Source organism: Cucumis sativus, chromosome 5 (assembly GCF_000004075.3).
Source record: "Cucumis sativus cultivar 9930 chromosome 5, Cucumber_9930_V3, whole genome shotgun sequence".
Lineage (NCBI taxonomy): Eukaryota > Viridiplantae > Streptophyta > Magnoliopsida > Cucurbitales > Cucurbitaceae > Cucumis > Cucumis sativus.
Window position 1 is genome coordinate 1,089,746 of NC_026659.2, and position 19,445 is coordinate 1,109,190.

General features: G+C 35.6%; 2 protein-coding genes across 3 annotated transcripts; both read left to right on the top strand.

Annotated features, from left to right (window-relative positions):
- The first annotated feature begins 114 nt into the window (after window positions 1–114).
- LOC101208477 (uncharacterized protein At4g10930) lies at window positions 115–13,309 on the top strand. Its single transcript, XM_011656385.2, has 14 exons — window positions 115–648; window positions 842–924; window positions 3,057–3,147; window positions 3,357–3,406; window positions 3,693–3,759; window positions 4,585–4,694; window positions 6,087–6,152; window positions 6,713–7,296; window positions 7,386–7,469; window positions 7,624–7,705; window positions 9,975–11,169; window positions 11,263–11,337; window positions 11,663–12,709; window positions 12,840–13,309. The coding sequence occupies exons 1-14, from the start codon at window positions 577–579 to the stop codon at window positions 13,053–13,055; spliced, it is 3,822 nt and encodes a 1,273-aa protein (XP_011654687.1). The 5' UTR covers window positions 115–576; the 3' UTR covers window positions 13,056–13,309.
- Window positions 13,310–14,652: 1,343 nt separating this feature from the next.
- On the top strand, window positions 14,653–18,447 carry LOC101208720 (SUN domain-containing protein 5). Of its 2 annotated transcripts, XM_011656388.2 has the most exons (5): window positions 14,653–15,090; window positions 15,648–15,743; window positions 15,843–16,996; window positions 17,094–17,179; window positions 17,798–18,447. In XM_011656388.2, exons 1-5 carry the CDS (start codon window positions 14,877–14,879, stop codon window positions 18,030–18,032), a joined length of 1,785 nt encoding a protein of 594 aa, XP_011654690.1. In that variant the 5' UTR covers window positions 14,653–14,876; the 3' UTR covers window positions 18,033–18,447. The 2 variants fall into 2 exon arrangements, with proteins under 2 accessions (XP_011654690.1, XP_011654688.1); XM_011656386.2 differs by having other exon boundaries at window positions 15,648–16,996.
- The last annotated feature ends 998 nt before the right edge of the window (window positions 18,448–19,445 follow it).

The window sequence follows — 19,445 nt, forward strand, 5'->3', positions numbered from 1 at the left end:
AACCAATAAGGATCTAATCTCTCTTATCTCCAACAGATAGCACTCGTTTTTTAAAAAAGTACATGTGGAAAAGAGATGTCGATCGCTGAAGGGGAAAGAGAGAAGCCCAGATAATTGGGAATGAGCGGGCCGGCCGTTCTGTAGCCCAATTCAAACCGAATGGCAAGAGCCTAACATCACAACACCTTCATCTGGGAAAACCAAAAAGCCGAAGAGAGAGAGCGAAAATCCGGTTCAGAGTTCATCAGTTTTTCAATTTTATCTCAAATTCACCTACCATCTTCACCAATTTCCCATTTTCAGTGATGGTTTGACCACCATAGCTACCACGCCACGCGATTCTGAGCAAACAAATTGCATCCCGACAACCCCTTTGAATCTACAATGAGGTCCTCCAAATTGGGTGTTACTTTTGCCTCATCGAAATTCTTCTTGTCGTTAATTCGCTGCATCGTTATCTGAAAACTGGAGTTTTTCGTGTACTCTATGTAACGGGTGATTAATCTACACCTTTCTTCAACGTAATTGCTTGAATATTTTCTTCCTTTATTTGACCTCCAGCAATCTACGAGTGATATGATGGAGGTGGGTTTTGTTCCAAGTGGGATACCCGAGGAAGAAACTGCAGAGGCTTATGATATCAATTATGTAAGTTTATAGTTTGTCGCTTCGTTTTTTCTCTTTGTTTCTGTTGGCATCAGCTAATATTCTCTAGCTTGATCATATTGAATGTAGTAGCGAGTTTTTTTTATTTGAAAAGAACGTGTGACCATGTTCATATTTTATTCAGTCTTACGATTTTCATCTTTTTTATTGATTCGGTTGTTCTCCTGTGTTACAGGAGATTTCTGAGGCGGTGGAAAGATGTGGGATATGCATGGATGTTATAGTTGACAGGGGTGTTCTAGACTGCTGCCAGCACTGGTACATGGCTTGATCAGTTTAAGTTCCTTGGAATTCCACATTTCCCAGTTTAATGTTCTTGTATGCTTGATTAACTTCTGAAAAGATGGATTTTCTTTCTTCTTTCTCATCTCTCAAGTTTCAGTATCCTTTCAGCTTGATGTAGTTTTAGCCATCCCTGTTAATGCTAGTATAGATGGAAAACTGGAATTACCCAATAACCAATGTCTTCGTGCTCTGTAGAGAACGAGAGAACCTCTGCTCTTTGCAGCTTCATGAGACTTCCCGGGGTGCAAAAGTTAGGCCGTTGGAGGTCCGGCTTTTTCACGTTTTCTTTATCCCTTGACTTGGAAATCTTGTATGGACCCAACCAAACGTTGGGTTGTGCTCAAGCACTTTGCTTCCTCTTTCTCATGATTATCAGGGAACCAGAAGCTCTTCCCACGTTTTTTTTTGGGGGAGAATAGCTCTCAAATCAAAGTGAATATTACTTTAGAATTTCTTAAGCTTGAAATTAGTAGTGGCAAAAATAGGTTTGAAGTTCCTAGAATTAGAAAACTAGATGGTTGGAAGGCCTTTTGTTCAATTTAGAGTTTTCCAGGTGTGTGGTGACTAGTTCTTATACTTATAAGGTGTCTGTTAGCTTAGGTATAAAATCTTTTGCAAATGTGGCCAAAGGCTAAGCACCCATCCAGGTTGGAAAATTGGTATAAACTTAACCATGCATGGAAAGAAGGTTAATAAAGAGAAAGAGGAAGTTGTGAATTGGGATATCATCATAATTGTGTCTAAGAGTTGCTTTCATTACTATTGGTTCAAAGGCCAACCAAATCCTCTTCTTAAAATTTGTCTGTTATCGCTCTTACTTGTCACGATTTGTGCTTAATTGGTTATCATTTTGTTAGTTAAGATGCAAAGTTTTTATATAATATTGAATTTACTGTAACGTATCAGATCAAACTTTTGGATTGATTGGTGGTTTAGGATAGTATCAGAGCTGAAGGTTTGGAATTGAATCCTTAGGAAGTCATTTTGTCCCCAATTAATTTTGGATTCCGTTGGTTAGACCTTCAACAAATTTCCAAGTCCACAAGTGGGGGAGCTTTAGAATGTTAACATAAATTTATTCATAACCTATCAACTTAGTCTTTAGGCTGATCAATAATTTAACATGAGATGTATTACTTCTAGTAAATTTTTTAGCTAGTCTTGCAAAATTTTCTTCAAAATCAAGCTCTAGTAGCAGAGACAACCAAGAGGTTTGCCTAAAAGTTGTTTTCTATTTAGGTGTTAGTGACAACTTTTTTTATCATACGTCAAGCCTTATTGTTCTTGATTGGAGTCTTTTTCTCTATTGGAGCCTTTTTTTGGCTCCCCTGGATTGTTTCACATTTTTCTGGATGAAAGCTTAACACTCCATGAAAAAAGAAAAAGAAAAAAGGTCACACAGATGCTTACCTCTTGTCACCTTGCACTTTTAACATAAGTAAGGTGAATAAGGATCTATGATGGCACTTACTAGGGGAGATATGTGGGATTGTCGTCTATCCTAGAGCAAATTGAAGTTGTAGTATTTTTTTGGGTCATAACAAAGTGTTGGGCGGAGAATTAGATCTTGAATAGGATATCCAACAAAGAGTTTGGAAAGAACACACCTTGAATAAGCCTTCTGGTGAGCCAAATCAAACTGATTTGACCAAGGAAAATAGTTGTTGAAAATCTTTTAATTACTTCCAAACCAAATTTAGAGGGAAGGTATAACAACATTGGACCATATAATCTTTGATTTAGGAACCAAAGAAGGACCGAACAATGATTGAAAAATAGTATCCTTGAATGAGTTGGAAAATATCCATCAATAATTTAAATCCTAAAACTTATCCCATCACTGCTTAGAATAAAAGCATTTGAAGAAAATTTGTTGGCAATGAATTCTCATTAGAGAGATTGAGAGCACAAGCTGATGGAGAAAGGGAATGCAAAAGGAGCTTCTGCTATGAAACCTCGAAGCAATTTAATGTGCCATTATGCCTAATCAAATAAGATTTTTACACGTTTATAACTTTTCTATTTTCATAATGCTTAGTGGACCGTTTTAAATACATATGCAAATGGTTTACAATTATAATCATTCGTCCATCATCTTATTTCAGGTTCTGTTTTGTATGCATTGACAACTGGGCTACTATTACAAACCTTTGTCCACTTTGCCAGAAAGAATTTCAACTCATCACATGTGTTCCAGTAAGTTATTTATTTCTTTGTTCTAATCTATACCTTTTGCTTTCATTTTTTGCAGCAGTGCTTTTGAATCTTGGCATACATCCCAAGTAGTTCTTCTTCTTCTTGTTTTATGTTGGCCCATCTGTATTATTTCATTTTTTCAATGAAAGTTCGATTTTCAATAAGAAAATAATTGAGGAATGGCTAAGAGATCTTGATCTGGTTTGTAGGTGTATGATACTATTGGGAGCAACAAAGTGGAGGAAGAATCATTTGGCAGGTTTGCTTATTTTCATTTGAGTAACACATCTGTACATAATCTTTTGCTGATTATTATTTTCCTTTTCTGTATTTTTCCTTTATTGGTTTATTGGTCTCTATTTATTTACCAATGTAAAAGGTTATTAAGTTTCATGATTTATTCGAATGTTGTTTTTATGGTAATAATAGTTAAACTCGTTATGTGGATTTGCATGTAAATGGTCAGTTTGATCCCACTTAAGTTTTCTCTCTCATTTGTTTCTCAAAATCTAGTAAACTAATATCTCATGCTAACTTCTCTGCAGAAATGATGATTGGTGCTTTGAGGGGAAGAGTAACGTCTCCTTTCCATCATACTATATTGACGAGAATGTAATTTGTCTTTCTTTTCACTTCAAGCTCTTTTTGGTCAATTTTCATTACAAATTGGTTCATATCTCTAATAATGACCGATAATCACAAGACAAGACAATAGCTTTTGAATAGTTTTAAAATTTCAAGGGAATCATGAATTAGATTAGGTGCATTTTATTAGGCATTTTATAAAGTTCGCAGACTTAGACACAAAATTGGAAGTTTAGGAACTTATTGGACAACTTTTAAACTTCAGGGCCTAAATAGATACAATCTTATAAGTTTAGAAACTAAATTTATAATTTAACAATATAATAAATAACTCAATAAAAATTATCCTACTTAGTTTTCCCATATTATTTACTTTATCTACCACTCAAATTTGCGAGATGTGAAATAAGAATGATTTTTATTAGTTAAATGAAGATTTAGTTCAAAGTAATCTTATCTGTTACAACTCAAGTAATTCTTAGATTAATATTTTCTTTGAAACGGAGACAAACTACTTTATTAATGACAACTCAAAAACTACTTTATTAATAACAACTCAAAGTACAAGAGAGTTATACAATGAGCGTAATAAAGAAGCGTAGAGAGCAATAAGTGAGGGAGGATTAAAAGGTGCACCTAGGCATTCCTAGATTAATATTTATGATAAGTAATGTTCTTGTACTCACTTTTAAATTTGAGGTATGTGTCTTAAAAGTTTTCAAATATGTTAGAAGTAAAGTACGAAGGTATTATTTCCCTAGAAAATGTTTACCCACTATCACCGTTTTACATCTAGTTTAAATGTGTTTAAAGTTCGTTACATTATTACTAATGTACTGCTTCATTTTGTAGGCAGTTATCTGCTTGGATGGTGACGGCTGTAAGATTAGAAATGGATCTGGATTTACTGAAGGAGAATCTGATCTTGATACCTCGATTGCTTGTGACTCTTGTGATACATGGTAAAGTTCGAGCATTTGGCCCCTTTTTCTCGCATTTGTAGAATGCATTACATCATGCATGGATGCTGATGTATATATAGGCACGTACTTATGCACTTACATACATGTGTAGCCATACATATATAAGCATGTACGTACATGTATAATATATGTAGAGATTACCTTAGGTCAGTGCTTCCTAACAACAAGGTACAAAATGAAATTCTTATAGCTTTCTTAAAGAAGATGGACAAATAAAGCCAAAAATTTATGGTGTAGTTTGGAACTGAGGAACCTATAAGACCATGTAAATACAATCTCAAATCAAAAGATAACTTGTGTGCTAAGGTTAATTTTCTGGGAGATATTCTCAAAACTAGATGTTTGGAGGCTTAATACTGGCAACAGTCCTCTCTCAAAACCTCTTCCTCGTGTTATGCTGTCTTCCATAACAAGCATCTCTTTCTTAACCAAGCTTGTTAACTCCTCAAATGCCTAAAGAAGATCAAACTTTTTATGGAAGCTTAGTCATCAAGGCATCAATACACTTGAGGTAGTCCAAATGAGAGAGTTGAACTGCTCTTTATCACCTCAAAGGTGTCCCAGGTAGAATTAGATGAAGTTCAAGACCACCTCTTTGTTAAATGCAACTTTTCTCACCAGTTTTGGTGCTTCATCCTTAAGGCTTTCTACTGGACAATGGCTCTCAAGTTCAGTTGTAGTCCTTACGGGAGACCTGTTTAACCGCCACCCATCGAAGAATATGGCTCTGGATTCTTTTAGGGAGTCTTTTGTTTGATCTGACTAGAGAAAGGAAAGGAAATAAGTGCATCTCCAATCACTCCTATACAACTCTTGATAGACTTGTGGACTTAAATCATGACACCGGCTGACTTATTCTTGGCATTAATGTTTTCCCCCTTGACTAATTATAGTCTTGAAAGTTCACTGAAAATCTCTTTGTGAGGACATCAGTTACAGAGTTTCTCTTTTTGTAGTATTTCACATCAACAAACCCCCATGAATTGGCCTTGTGATCAATAAAAATCATGTAAACTAAAAGGAGCCTCGAGGGAATGGAATAGATTCTAGTCACGGTGGTCACCTAACTAGATTCTATATCCTATGAATCAGACTTGTTATTTATTTATCTATTTTTCATGTTTGTATATTATTGATTATTTAATTGGCTCTTGTTTTCTCTGGGTTTGCTTCCCCTTCCCGTACTTTTAAGTTGGTGCAACCCAATATAAAATCTTTTAATAGGTTCATTTTTTCTGTACGTTTCTATTTGTACTGGATAGGAAATTATTATGTAGCTTGATTTACTGATATGTTCTGTTTGACTGAGTCTAAAATTGAATGGTATTGATTTTTATCCCTTAAGTTTTTGTTTTAATTGTATGGAGACAGGTATCATGCGTTCTGTGTTGATTTTGATCCCGATGATACATCTGAAAGTACATGGTTATGCCCAAGGTTAGTCAGAAAATTTGTTTTTTTTAAAAGAAAATGAGAATTTTCATTAAGTTAATAAAAAGAGAGTCTCAAAAATACAAAGAGACAAAACAACCTCAGGTTAGTCAGAGAAACCGTTATTTCATTGTTTTCCTAGATGTTGCAGTTTCCAGTACCGAATGCATAGTAATGAATATACTTCTTTTCAGTATAATTCAAACTGGTTTTCATGTTAAAAGCCAGAAATAGTGATAATGTCATAACAATGCTGGTTAAACTGGAAAAGCTGTTCTCAAGTTGTTGATAGGTTTGAATCCTCTGGCTTCTGAAGTTTTACTATGCAGCAAACAATTCTTTCAGCCTTGTTTTTTAAATATTTGATGTGATTGAAGAAAAGTTCCAGTATAGAATTTATTTAGGTTCAAGAAAAGTTGGATGATTGTTGAATAGTCCTCTAAAATGTACCAACTTAGAGTAGTTCTTACAAGTTCAAATTAGAATGCAGATTTACCTTTTTCTAAGTCCTGGATTTGCCCCTTTGTTTATCTTTTTATAACATTTAATTTATGGTTCTGCTGCAGATGTGGGGTTAATGATCAAGAAAGTTCTATCAATGATTCTGTTCCAAAGTTTAATGGTGACTTTGATCCAATGAATGCTTCAGTTGCACAAAGTTTTTTGAGCAAGGTGTCTGTATCCGTTGCTGATACTGGAGAGACAGCATTGGTTGTCTCGCTGATTGGAGGAAATCATGTTAAGGAAGAACAAGTTGATTACACTCCATCAAGTGATGAAATTGAAAATAATAAAAAAATTGAAGATTTTATGTTGGCTTCAGAAGCTGGTAGGCCAAATGTATCTGTATCACCATTGGAGAATACTTCCTTTCTGCCAACCTCATCAACGGAGAATACTTCTGTGCCAGCACTTGGGGACAAGGAATTGGAACTTTCTTTGTCACATGATTCTTCCATCAGTTTGCCTCATGATTCCCTTAAGCATGTTGGGTTGAAAACAAGGTGTGCTGATGAAATCAAGACTGAATCAGGTAGCCTTGAAAGCAGCAGAAGTCTTACAAATGTATCCCATCCTATAAACAAAGTGTCTAAAGATGAATTCGGCATGGGTCTTCATCTTGGTTTACCTGTGGGCACATTCTTGTCTGGTATTTTTCCATCTAAAGATTGATATCAACAGGAAATTATTTCTATGTTTAGGCTCAGCTGATTGCTGTTATTTTTATTGCTATGTTAGTTGATTACTCAAATGATGAAAGTGGTGATCAAAGTGTTGATGTTAAGCCACAGTTGTTTCCTTCAGAAGAACACTTGTTACAAGGTGCGGAAGTATTTCCTCTATTGCTTTTGCGAAGCTTTTCAAGTTCAGAGAAAGGCTAAATTCAACCCCCCCCCCCCCCCCACCACACCATGCAGTTGTTGGAAATTAGAAAGGAGTTCATATGCATTTCTATACTCACTTCTTCTTTTTTCAGCTGATGATGTTGTGGCCGCCTCACAAACCACCCAGGAAGCCTCTGTAATCATTGGCATAAAGAGGAAACACCCAGATTGCAGGTTAATTCTTATCAACTATCCAACACAGAATTATAAAACAGTTTCTAGCAATTGGTTCTCATAGCAGTGTGCTATCAGCTTGTTTCATTGTTATTGTCTAATAAGAGTTATGTTTATTCTTCTTGTCCTGCCTATCGGTATAAATTCTGCTTTGTTTTCTTTCCTGTCTTTATGATAAATTTCTCCTTGGCCGTAGTGCTGGTATAGTTTCAGACTCCTGCACTTTTTGCTGGTAATCTTATTCAGAAAATCTTTTCTAGGCATATGTAGAGCTATAAGTGCACAGTGTACCTATAAAAACTATGCATCACAAGAGGACTGATGCCACCCTTAAGGTTTTACGTTTACATTTATCATTTGTTTGTTGGAAGCTCCCTTTAGTAGTGACTCTGTTCTTCACTTTTCCCATGTTTTTTTGTTCTGTTCTGTTCTGTTTTTGTTTTTTTATTTTTCTGTTTGCATATCCTTTCATTTGCTCTATACTTTCTCATAAAAGACATACTCTTTTTGTACTTGTACAGTTGTATCTAAAAACTGTGGATAAAGAGGGACAAATTTTGAAGGAAACTAGAATTTTATTGAATGAATTAAATAAAGAGGGAGGCTGCCATTTATATAGGCAAGTAGGATAACAAAGCTGGCCAAGACTAACTAACTAACTACACGACTAATCTGCTGGCAACTTTAACAAATGCACATAAGCAGCAAATAACAACCGGAACAGCTGCTGAACAAACCGAAAAAGGCCCCTGCATCAGTACATATATATTATACCCTAAAGAAAGCCTTGGGTCCCTTTCATTTTTGAGGCGTCTGCATTAATTTACATTCCCCTTCTTTGTGTGTCACTCCATTCCAACTCTATGCATTCTTCACTGTCATACCTTCTCATCGTTACTCCTTGTTAGTCAACACCCATAGGTCACAAGTCACTTATTCAACCTTTATAGTGAGACACCACACTCTCATGTTGTCATTGCACTTCTAGCATTTGCTGGTAGTCGCTTGCACTTCTAGGTGCACTCACAAGTTGCTACACCTTGCTGTGACTTAATTGTATCAACAATGAGTAAATACCTTCTTGTGACATCATTAGTTGCTCGCTGTACCTTTACATTATTCATTTCTAGATCAAGGTAGCAAAATCAAGATCCAAACCGAATTGATCGGTTCAAGCCCTTATTGGACATTGGTTTGATTCCTGTCTTTCTTTTTTTTATATAACTGTGAGTGTTCAGACCAGTTTACGCGCATCTCAACTAATCTTCCGAGACAACCCACTAGACCTTGTAACATTTAGGTGTCAAAAAAACTCGTAGAAAATTAATTCCTATGTAGGTAGCACCATTGATTGAATGCATGATCTCTTAGTCATTAATTGAGACTTTGTTTCCTCCACTAGGTCAATCCATGATGATTTGTTTTTAATGAAATTAATTGGTTAGACTCGATTGGGCTCAAAACTAAAGGAATTCAATTGACGATCACTCTAGGACAAATGAAGCTAAAACATTGTGAAGCCATATGCTTAATACTTTTAAAAAGGGTGAGGGAGAGAAGCACACTAAAAAGACAATCAAACACGAAGATAGGGACTAGGTTATTTGTAAGTACATTTTCTAGCTTCTAGAAGCAAGTGAAAAGGCAAGAATTTTTTTAAAACATTGATGCTCATGGGAGTCAAAATGTTGATTACTTTGAGTTTCCTATATTCAATAATGGTTTGATAGTATCAGGTCATAGACTCAACTCAGTAATTTTGTGCTGAGTAGATTAGCACTCTATTTTCATTCTCCAAGTTTGAACAAGGCTCCCATCCTCCAAATACAAAGATGTGAGAAGTTTACTGCTTTTACAGTCACTGGGTGCCCTATGGAACAATCTCGACATCAACTCACTAAATTTTTTACCTTTTATGCCAACTAGCTTCCTTCACACTGGGAGTTCAATTTCACAGTTTATTCTTAACATCCCATCTTGGATGACGAAAAAACCCACCCTCCCAAACCAAAATTTTAAGTTTCTACAGCCTAGTGGGATCTTCAGTCTTAATAAGCATTTGATCTCCAGCGTATGCTTGTGTGTCTCCAGAAGCTCAATCATTGATGAATTGCGGTTCAACTGCAGTTTCTGACCAATGCTTATTTTGGGCGATTACATTGAAATCTGCTTGCATGTACATTCTTCTTTGACTCATTTCCTGACAATTCCATTAAGATTGAATTAAGATCTTATAATTGTTGTCATAATGGTTCCTGAAATTCCTCAGTGATCAAATTCAGAAGACGGCTGATAATCAAGATGATAAGGCCAATTCTGATTCAAAACTTATAAAGGGCAAGGACCAATCAGTTCCTTCTGAAAACGAGTTGGAGCAAACTGATGAAGATGATACTACAAAGAGTTTGGCCATGCCATTAGTTCCCACAGAAGCCAGCTCAAAACGAATATCAAAAAAGAAAGATGCCAGTGTTGATATAATGAGTATAGTTAAGGGCCGAAATCGAAGGCCTCCTCCCAAAAGCCAAGCAAGCTCAAATTCTAATGGTGAAGATCAGCAAGAGAATTTGACTGGTTTGAGAGTAAAAAAGATCATGAGAAGAGCCGGTGAGGATCAGGAATCATCCATGCTAGTTCAGAAACTGAGAAATGAAATAAGAGAAGCTGTCCGCAACAAATGCTCTAAAGAGTTTGGGGAAAACCTTTTGGATTCTAAGCTTCTTGATGCCTTTAGAGCTGCAGTATCAGGCCCTAAAACTGAATCACAGAAAAGAATGGCAGCTTTGGCTGTTAAGGCAAAAAAATCATTATTGCAAAAGGGGAAAATACGTGAGAGTCTAACAAAGAAAATATATGGGGCTACTAATGGAAGAAGAAAGCGTGCATGGGACAGAGACTGTGAAATTGAGTTCTGGAAGCATCGTTGCATAAGAGTGAGAAAACCTGAAAAGATTGCAACTTTGAAATCTGTCCTTGACCTCTTAAGAAATGGCTCACAGAGCCCAGATACAAAACAAGATTCTGAAGGTCAGCCCACAAATCCAATTCTTTCTCGATTATATGTAGCAGATACATCTGTCTTTCCACGGAATAATGATATCAAGCCTCTCTCGGCTCTCAAATCTTCCTCTTCTTTGGAGCAGAAGAAAGATCCACTCACAGGAATTAGCAAGTTTTCATCCAAGGCTGGCATTCCTCTGGCAGGAAATGTGGGGAATAATTTTTTTGTATCTGCCTCAAAGAGTGCAGTGGGTTCTGGAAAAGGAAATCTTAGCACAAACTCAGAAGCATCAGTTGGTGTTAAACCTAAACTACAGAAATCAGTGCCTTCTACATCTAATAATGCAATTGATAAAAGAAAATGGGCACTGGAAGTTCTTGCTAGAAAAACTGGTGATGGCTGCAGTGTAGCAAGTAAAAAGGAGGAAGACATGGCTGTGCTTAAAGGAAATTATCCTTTGCTTGTATGTAATATTTCAGTTTTTTGTGCGGAATTTTATATTATATTTTGTATGTCTGAATTTGGAACTTATTATCTTGTTTTGTTTCTGTCATAGGCTCAGCTTCCAGTAGACATGAGACCCAAATTGACTCCCAGTCATCATAACAAAATTCCCATATCAGTAAGGCAGGTATGCTGGTTTTAATGCTTTGACAATACAGCTTTCTTATTTCGAATCCTCTTCAACAATTTTCTTCGTTTTCAAGTTTAAAAATGAGCTTCACAAAGGGGGAGGGGGAAGCTCATCTTTTAAAAATGGAGATCTTTGTTCAAATCAAGGGGGGAGAGAATACTGACCATTGCTATGGATGCTACATCCTCTGTTTTAAAACCTTCCCATTGCTTTGTATAGTTTATCCATTTAATACACATCTTCAGTTGTACATGTTTTAAAGTTAATTGAATGCCTCTAGCTAGTCAATTATTTTCATTTATTGTATTGAACGTTTGCACAGGCACAGCTTTATCGTCTGACAGAGCAATTTTTGAAGAAAACAAATTTGACAGACATGCGTAGAACTGCAGAGACAGAGCTGGCAATCGCTGATGCCATTAACATAGAAAAGGAGGTTGTTGATAAGTCGAACACCAAAGTCGTATATCTTAATCTATGTTCCCAGGAGATAATGCATCGCACAGACACTGGCAGATCAAATACAGCAGCAGATTTGGATTCCTCATCCCAGGCAAATGAGCCAATTGCTAATTCCGAACTGCCAACTGATCCAGAAACAGATCCTGTAGTTGAAGAAGCACTTAGAAATGCTGGTCTTTTATCTGATTCGCCTGTGAATAGCCCGTCACACAGAACTGTTGTCGATGATGATGATGAGCTTATGGAAGAGTTGGAACCTGAAAACGTAATAGAAATGGATGACCATCCAGACTTGGATATCTATGGTGATTTTGAGTATGATCTAGAAGAAGAAAACTGCTTCACCACCAAAGCTGCTACGGTTATGAAACCACCAGATGAAAGTGAACCCAAATTGAAAGTTGTTCTATCCACTCTAAACACTGAAAGTTCAAGTCATGCATCAGATGCCGAAAAGCCTGAGAGGTTGGGGAGTGTTGAACTTCCAAAGGATGCTTCTTGTTTGTCAAAAAACGAAGATTTGGAGGTTGGAACTGCCCCTTCTGAGATCGAGAAGGAAGGGTCTGTTGCTGTTCCTCTGAATAATAACGAAGTTGAAGAACCTTCCTTAGCAGAATATGAAGAACTATATGGGCCAGACACAGATCAACAAATAAAGGATCTTCCAGGGAAAGCATCAGCAGAAAAGCCTTGTGTGCCTACTTCGGAATCTAATTCTCAGCAGAAAGATTCTTGTAATGATGCAACTTCTATGCCAATTCAAGGTGGAAAAGGGTCGGACCTAAAATGTGAGGAGGTAAAAGAAGCAAAGCCCCCTACTGGAGAGTGTTCGCCCCACAAGAAGGAGAAATATAATAATGCCAATGACAATAAGCCATCTGATGGCAATAATTCTGTATCTAAGAAGGTAATATTTTTCTCTATCATTTTATCCTTTCACCCCAAAGCTCTCTCTAAACCATCTTCCCATTTTTGCATTGAACTAATCAAATTAGTCTACAAACACATGATAGTCTTTGAGAAATAACTCAATGTAGGTTGAAACATACATCAAGGAGCACGTCAGACTGCTGTGCAAGAGCGGGGTCATAACAGCCGAACAATACAGATGGGCAGTCCAGAAAACCACAGAGAAGGTTATGAAGTACCATTCCAAGGATAAGAATGCAAATTTTCTTATCAAGGAGGGGGAGAAGGTGAAGAAGCTTGCAGAACAGTATGTAGAGGCAGCACAGCGGAAGGGCATTGATTAATGTTGTTCAGGCTTTTAGACAACGACAGAGTCTATCACCCTTATCATTTGAACAGCTTCTTCTTCTTCAATCATGAACAATTTCTTCTTTTCCTTCTTAAGTCAGTCCATGTTTAGATCACTTTTCAATTAAATTGGAATGAGCCATTAAAATTAAACGATGATATGAACAATGATAAACTAACATATAGTCAATAACTGATAGACATAGTGATCTATCACAAATAGACTCATTGGCTACCAAGTTAAGAATAATTTTCTTTAGTGATCTATCATTGTTCTATAACTGATGAACAATGATAACATCACGCTGGATGAACGTACCTTGACAATTCAATATCAAAACCATAACCTACTTTAATATATAAAAAATAATAACAATGTAAAGTGATAAAAACACTATCAACTTTGGCAGCTATCACACTATCAACTTTGTTAGTTATCATTGTCTTATCTTGTTACCTGTCTTTCTTTTTCCTTTCTCTTTCCCTTGATTCTAGAGCACTAGATAGACAGTGTTAGTCGACTATTTGTGAATAATAACCTAATCACCAACAATCTAGAAGTACATCGTTGTGACATGGAATTGGAGATTACAACAAAAGAACCCAAGGGAAAGAGTGACCATGATATTTATTCTCTATTGATAAACAATTATAGTTTCTATCATGTGCTTTCAATTTGATTGGCTATGAGTTCAATCATACGTGAGTCATACATTAATCATACAGTAATTATTTGACAATCGGTTAATAAATATACAGAAGCATGAATGGTGGGGTTTTCCAAGTTCTAAATGCAAAATTCTCATTCTTATCTTCTTCAAAATATTTTCATTTACTCATAAAGTAATAATAGAAAAACAATCTATTAGCAATTGCATTGTCTGACAAGAATTAACAATGCTACATAATACACAATTTAGTTAATTAAGGACTTTTTATTTCTTAATAACAATGCAAGCACATAAGTTTCACTCTCAACCTCGTGTGTTAATATCATAATCATTATCAACAAAATGTTCCAACTGCCTAACATTATATCATAAAATATTGTTGTAGATATTATCAACACAAAAACTAGTTTGTGAAGTTCACACTAACACCAAAACTACTAACTAATTGAAAAAAAATTACACTGCTATGCTAATATAATCAGATGACTATTAGAAATAATTAACAAGACTAAAAGTAATTAAATGATAATTATAATATAGTAGAAAAATCTTTAACAATTGACAAAAAAGATGAAAGGTAATCGATGGCAAATCAATTTTTCTTTTAATAATTGACAAAAGATAGAGGATGATGGGATGATTATCATAAACTTCCTATAATTATAAAAGAAAGTCTAAGGTTATTTAGATAATAATCAATATCCAATATTATATTAAATACATAACAATTAAAATCAAATAACAATTAGACAACAATCATTTGGCTTGACTCCTTAATTTGTCATTCCTTCCGGACTTCAAAGAATATTGATGACATTTTCAACTTCCCTTTTTCTTTTTTTTCTTTTTTTTCTTTCTTAAAACTTTATTTGTTTTCATCCTATTTTTTCCACGTCAGCAAAAGAAGAAAAAATTATGAACGAATCATTTCTTCCCCCGAAATAAACGCTCTTCTTCAAATGGCTGAAGGTAGTTTCCGCTACCTCTGGAGTTGATAGCAATGGATCAGCCACAAACATACAAACCCAAAAATCCATGGCCTTTTCATTTACTATTTCCTTTTTTTCAACTTACCCATTACTGAATTTCCCCTTTTCTTTCCTTTTCTCTTCCTCTTCCTCTTCCTCCCATTGTTTGTAGTTGAAGATGCAGAATTCTCGAGATGAGTTGTTGTGCATCAGATATAGAAGCAAGAAGAAGAGCAAAAACAATGGCAAGAAAGATCCCAACAACCATAACCAAAACAACTGCATTAACAAGAGAACCAGTTTCTATGACTTCTTCTGGTCTTTCCTCTTTTCCCTCTCTTGTCTTGTCTGCTTATTATACTCCGAGCTCGTCCTTGGCTATGGCGATGCTGGTATAATCCTCCAACCCCATTTCCCCATTTTTTATTTTTTTTTCGTCATTTTAATGTATTTTGTCTCCTGGGTTTTTCTTTTGGGTTCTTTTTGTTTTGCTTCTTATCATTTATAGCCAATTTCGGGTCATCTTAACTCCACCTTTCTTCATTTGGTTTGTGTTTTGATTCCTATTTCGTGTTACAATTTTGTTGAATAGGATAGAGGATACTTTTTATTTGTTACCGTTTGATTCTTTATATCGCTCCCCCCCCCCCCCCCCCCACACACACACACACACACACACAATCTCTGGGAGTTTTATTGATAATTTAATTTTGTTTTCTGTTTTTTTTTTCACAATTATTATGCAAATATATGTATATTGAGAAAGTAATTGGTTCTGCATCGCTGTAATATTGGTTTTGGATTGGTGTATGTGATCGCGGTCTTTGCCTAGAATTTTTCTGTTTGATGATGATATCAATAGTTTGGCTCTCTGTAATGTTTTTAATAGGTTTTTTCATTGTACTTATACCTTAAATTAGGTTAGAATGACTGCAGTTGTATTTTCTAGGGGATTCTTCTTCTGTAAACAAAAGCACTTCTTGCCATACTCATGGAAATCAGAAGGCTGGTCACGCTTGTTCATCTATAGCAAATGGAAGCAATAGTACGACCTCTAGATCATCTTTTGAACTTAATGTGTCAATGAACTGTATTCAATCCTATGTTCATCACAACTATGCAAATTTCAATTACTCACTTCCAGAGTCGAAGGCATTTGAAGAAGCAGTACTGAGTGCACTAGGATATTCATCTTTGATATGTAAAGTACAACAGCCGGAGAAGAAACCATGCTCAACAGAACATCAGGAAAGTCCTAGTGGCAGAAGCTCTCGCCCCACATATCTTAATTTGGACGAGTTTCGGAACATTACAATGAAAGATAAAGAAGGCAAAATGCCTAGCCAGTTAGTTAACATCACTCATCGGCTTGAACCAGATGGATCGGATTACAACTATGCATCTGCATCGAAGGGTGCAAAGGTGGTTGCTCATAACAAGGAGGCAAAAGGAGCATGTAATATACTGGAGAAAGACCATGATAAGTACCTGAGGAATCCTTGTTCCGTGGGAGGGAAGTATGTTGTGATTGAGCTCTCAGAAGAGACCTTGGTTGATGCTGTGAAAATTGCAAATTTTGAACATTATTCTTCTAATTTCAAGGAATTCAATTTGTCTGGCAGTTTGAGCTACCCAACTGAGACATGGTCTAACTTGGGAAATTTTGTTGCTGCTAATGTAAAACATGCTCAAGTCTTCCAGCTGCCAGAACCAAAATGGGTTAGGTACTTAAAGCTGGATCTGCTTAGTCATTATGGATCAGAGTTTTACTGCACATTGAGTATAGTAGAAGTCTATGGTGTTGATGCCATGGGGAGGATGCTTGAAGATCTCATTGTCACCTCTTCAAAAGCTGCTCCCAAGAAAATTTCACTAGAAGAACCTAATTCAACTGTGTCGCCTTCTGTAAATTCAGATGTTGGCCCAGTTAATGAGTTAGAAAATGATGAGAATAACTTGTCAAGTGCTGGTGCAGGGCCAGAAAGCATGGATGATCCGACAAGTCTTGCTCTAGAGGTTGCAAAAAATGTGAAAGTTAACAAATTTCCTGATCCTGTAATTGAAGCTAGACAACAGCTGAACGGTAGAATACCTGGTGACACTGTCCTGAAGATATTGATGCAAAAGGTGAGGTCACTTGAATCTAATTTGTCTGTGCTAGAGGAGTATATCAAAGAATTGAACCGACGCCAAGGGAAACTCTTACCAGATCTTGAAAAAGAAATAGTTAGAATATCATTGCTTCTGGAGAATACTAAGTTAGCTATCACGGATCTCATGGTTTGGAAGGAAACAATTGTGAGTAACTGCTTTCTTGTATTTTCTGATTAGTTACTACAAATCAACAAAGAGCTTCCATCATTCTATTCATACATGTACCTTTACCATTTTTTAGGAAAAAGAAATAGCTCACTTCAAATCATGGAAGATGGCTACTACATCTCAAATGAATGAATTGGTCAGAGAGAACAATATGCTCAGGTTAGATATAAAATACTTTCCTAATACATAAGCTTTATGTACTTATTTTTCTTTCTCAATCAATTAGCTACGTCCATTAGTTTTCATAGGATGATGTCAGTAGAATCAGCTATTTCATTTTCCATTCGGGATTAGGAGTGTTATCAGGGCAGCGACAGGGATGGCTTCATTCTTCTTACCCCTTCCCTGCCACCCTCACTACTCCCCTTCCCTTTGAAAAGAAATTCTCAATTTAGTAGTTAATTCTCCTCGTGGTATCTCATTTAAAAGATTAACTTCTCCTTCAACAAGTGGGAGGACAGTGAACATATTCTTCGTCTCCTTTCCCGTTTAGGTGATGGGGAAAAATACCCTCTCCCAACCCTGACCTTTAGGATTGGAGGGTTCCTGGGAGAAAAGTGACATGTCTACTAGGAATGGATGAATTTATATATTTTATATTGAGTTTTAAAGGGCTTAAAATGTTAGTTTATGTATGGATTATTCATGAATGCATTGTTTCTGAATGTTCATTTTGCAATATAGATCTTATATATGGCTTTCTTTTTCTTATTTGACTCCCAACTCTCTTAATTAGGATCTGATTTTTCTGATTACCTACCCCTCTTCTCATTACAGCTTAGATATTGAAAAAATATTAAACAATCAAGCAAAGCTGGAAAGTAAAGAACTCGCCGTGCTAGCCGTGAGTTTTCTTTTCATGTGCATTGCAACTCTGAGGCTAATATCAGCTAAAATTCTCATGTTTTTTGGAGATTGTCAATCGGAGAAAACGTGCTCGACCAGCGGCGGTTGGGTATGGATACTTGTTAGCAGCATGATGACGGTAATCCTCGCATTCATATACAGTTAAGTTAGCAACTGTTGTTTCCTTTTTGTAGTTCTAGTTTGGACACTCTTCACTCTTTATGGAAAAATACAGAAGAGAAGCTACATTTTCCAGGATTGAACCCTTCTTAAAATGGAGGAAAATGAGGTACCGAAACCGCTTAGCCCTTTAACCATACAATATTTTTTCACTCTGATGTATTCTTCAAACGGCTAATTTTAGGTCATATGAATATATTTGGCTGAGATTTACCATTTGAATGTGTGTGACGGGGTGTGTGTGTGTGTTTGTGTGTACACAAATATAGGCAATTTTATATATAGCAATCATATGCTTCTTCTAGGCTTGGAAGAATGCTGTAACACCAACATTCTAAAGCTGCAAATTTGTTTAAAATTTGTTAATTTCCTTCTCAATGAAGTTCTGAAGGTTACGATTAGTTGCTCCAACTTTAGTAAACATTGTAGACTTCAACATTACATCCAAAGCTTGAACTGAACCTCAATTGAATTTCTGTTTAGTTCCCTGGATGGTTTTTCTTAGTTCAATTTATCATTGGGGTGAGGATTGAACAATATGATGGAGCTTTGGAATCACAATTTAATCTCTTACCTACTAAATTATATTCAAATTTTCGACAGTGATTTATCTTAATACTGTCTTTTAGACTTGTCTTAGCTTTAGAAATGAAAAAATTATAGAATTAGAAACACTAAAAATTTAAATAAAAATGTATGATTCACGTTCTTATCCTTAAAATGTATATTTTTATCCTTTATGAAAGAACAAAAATAAAAAAATAAAGTCGTTTTAGATACAACTTGAATATGTGGCCAAAGAGGTAGGGATTTTTTTGTTCTTACAAGAAATTTGTTTTCAAATATCCACATTTGTGATATTTGGTTTCCATATTTTGTAAAAATCTTATGATACGATTAAAAACAATAATTGTGAAATGGTAACTTTAATTCTTCTTTAAACATACATGTGTGAAAATTCAAACACAAGATGTAATTAACCAGTTGAAATACATGCTTAAATCTGAGAATGTTCACTTAATTCTCCAAATCATATTCTTCAATTAATAAATAGATCTAGTCTATGTTGTCACTCACAAATGTTAGCACAACACTTGATCACATCTCATTTAATTTACGTTGAAAACATCGTTAATATTGTTCATTTTTGTTACATCTTTAGAGAGGAGAACAAATCTACTCATGCTTTCGCAGTTAAAAAAAATTTTAAATAAGTATATATATAATTATTAATATTCTAAACACAAACCTTTTAAACACATGCTAATAACAAACTATTTAACCCCACAAATTAATCAATCAATTAAGATTTATTTGATTTAATAACTAAAATCAAACATTTGAAGAACACAAGGGAAGAGATGGGCCAAATTTGTAAGGCACCCACCAAAAATGGCAA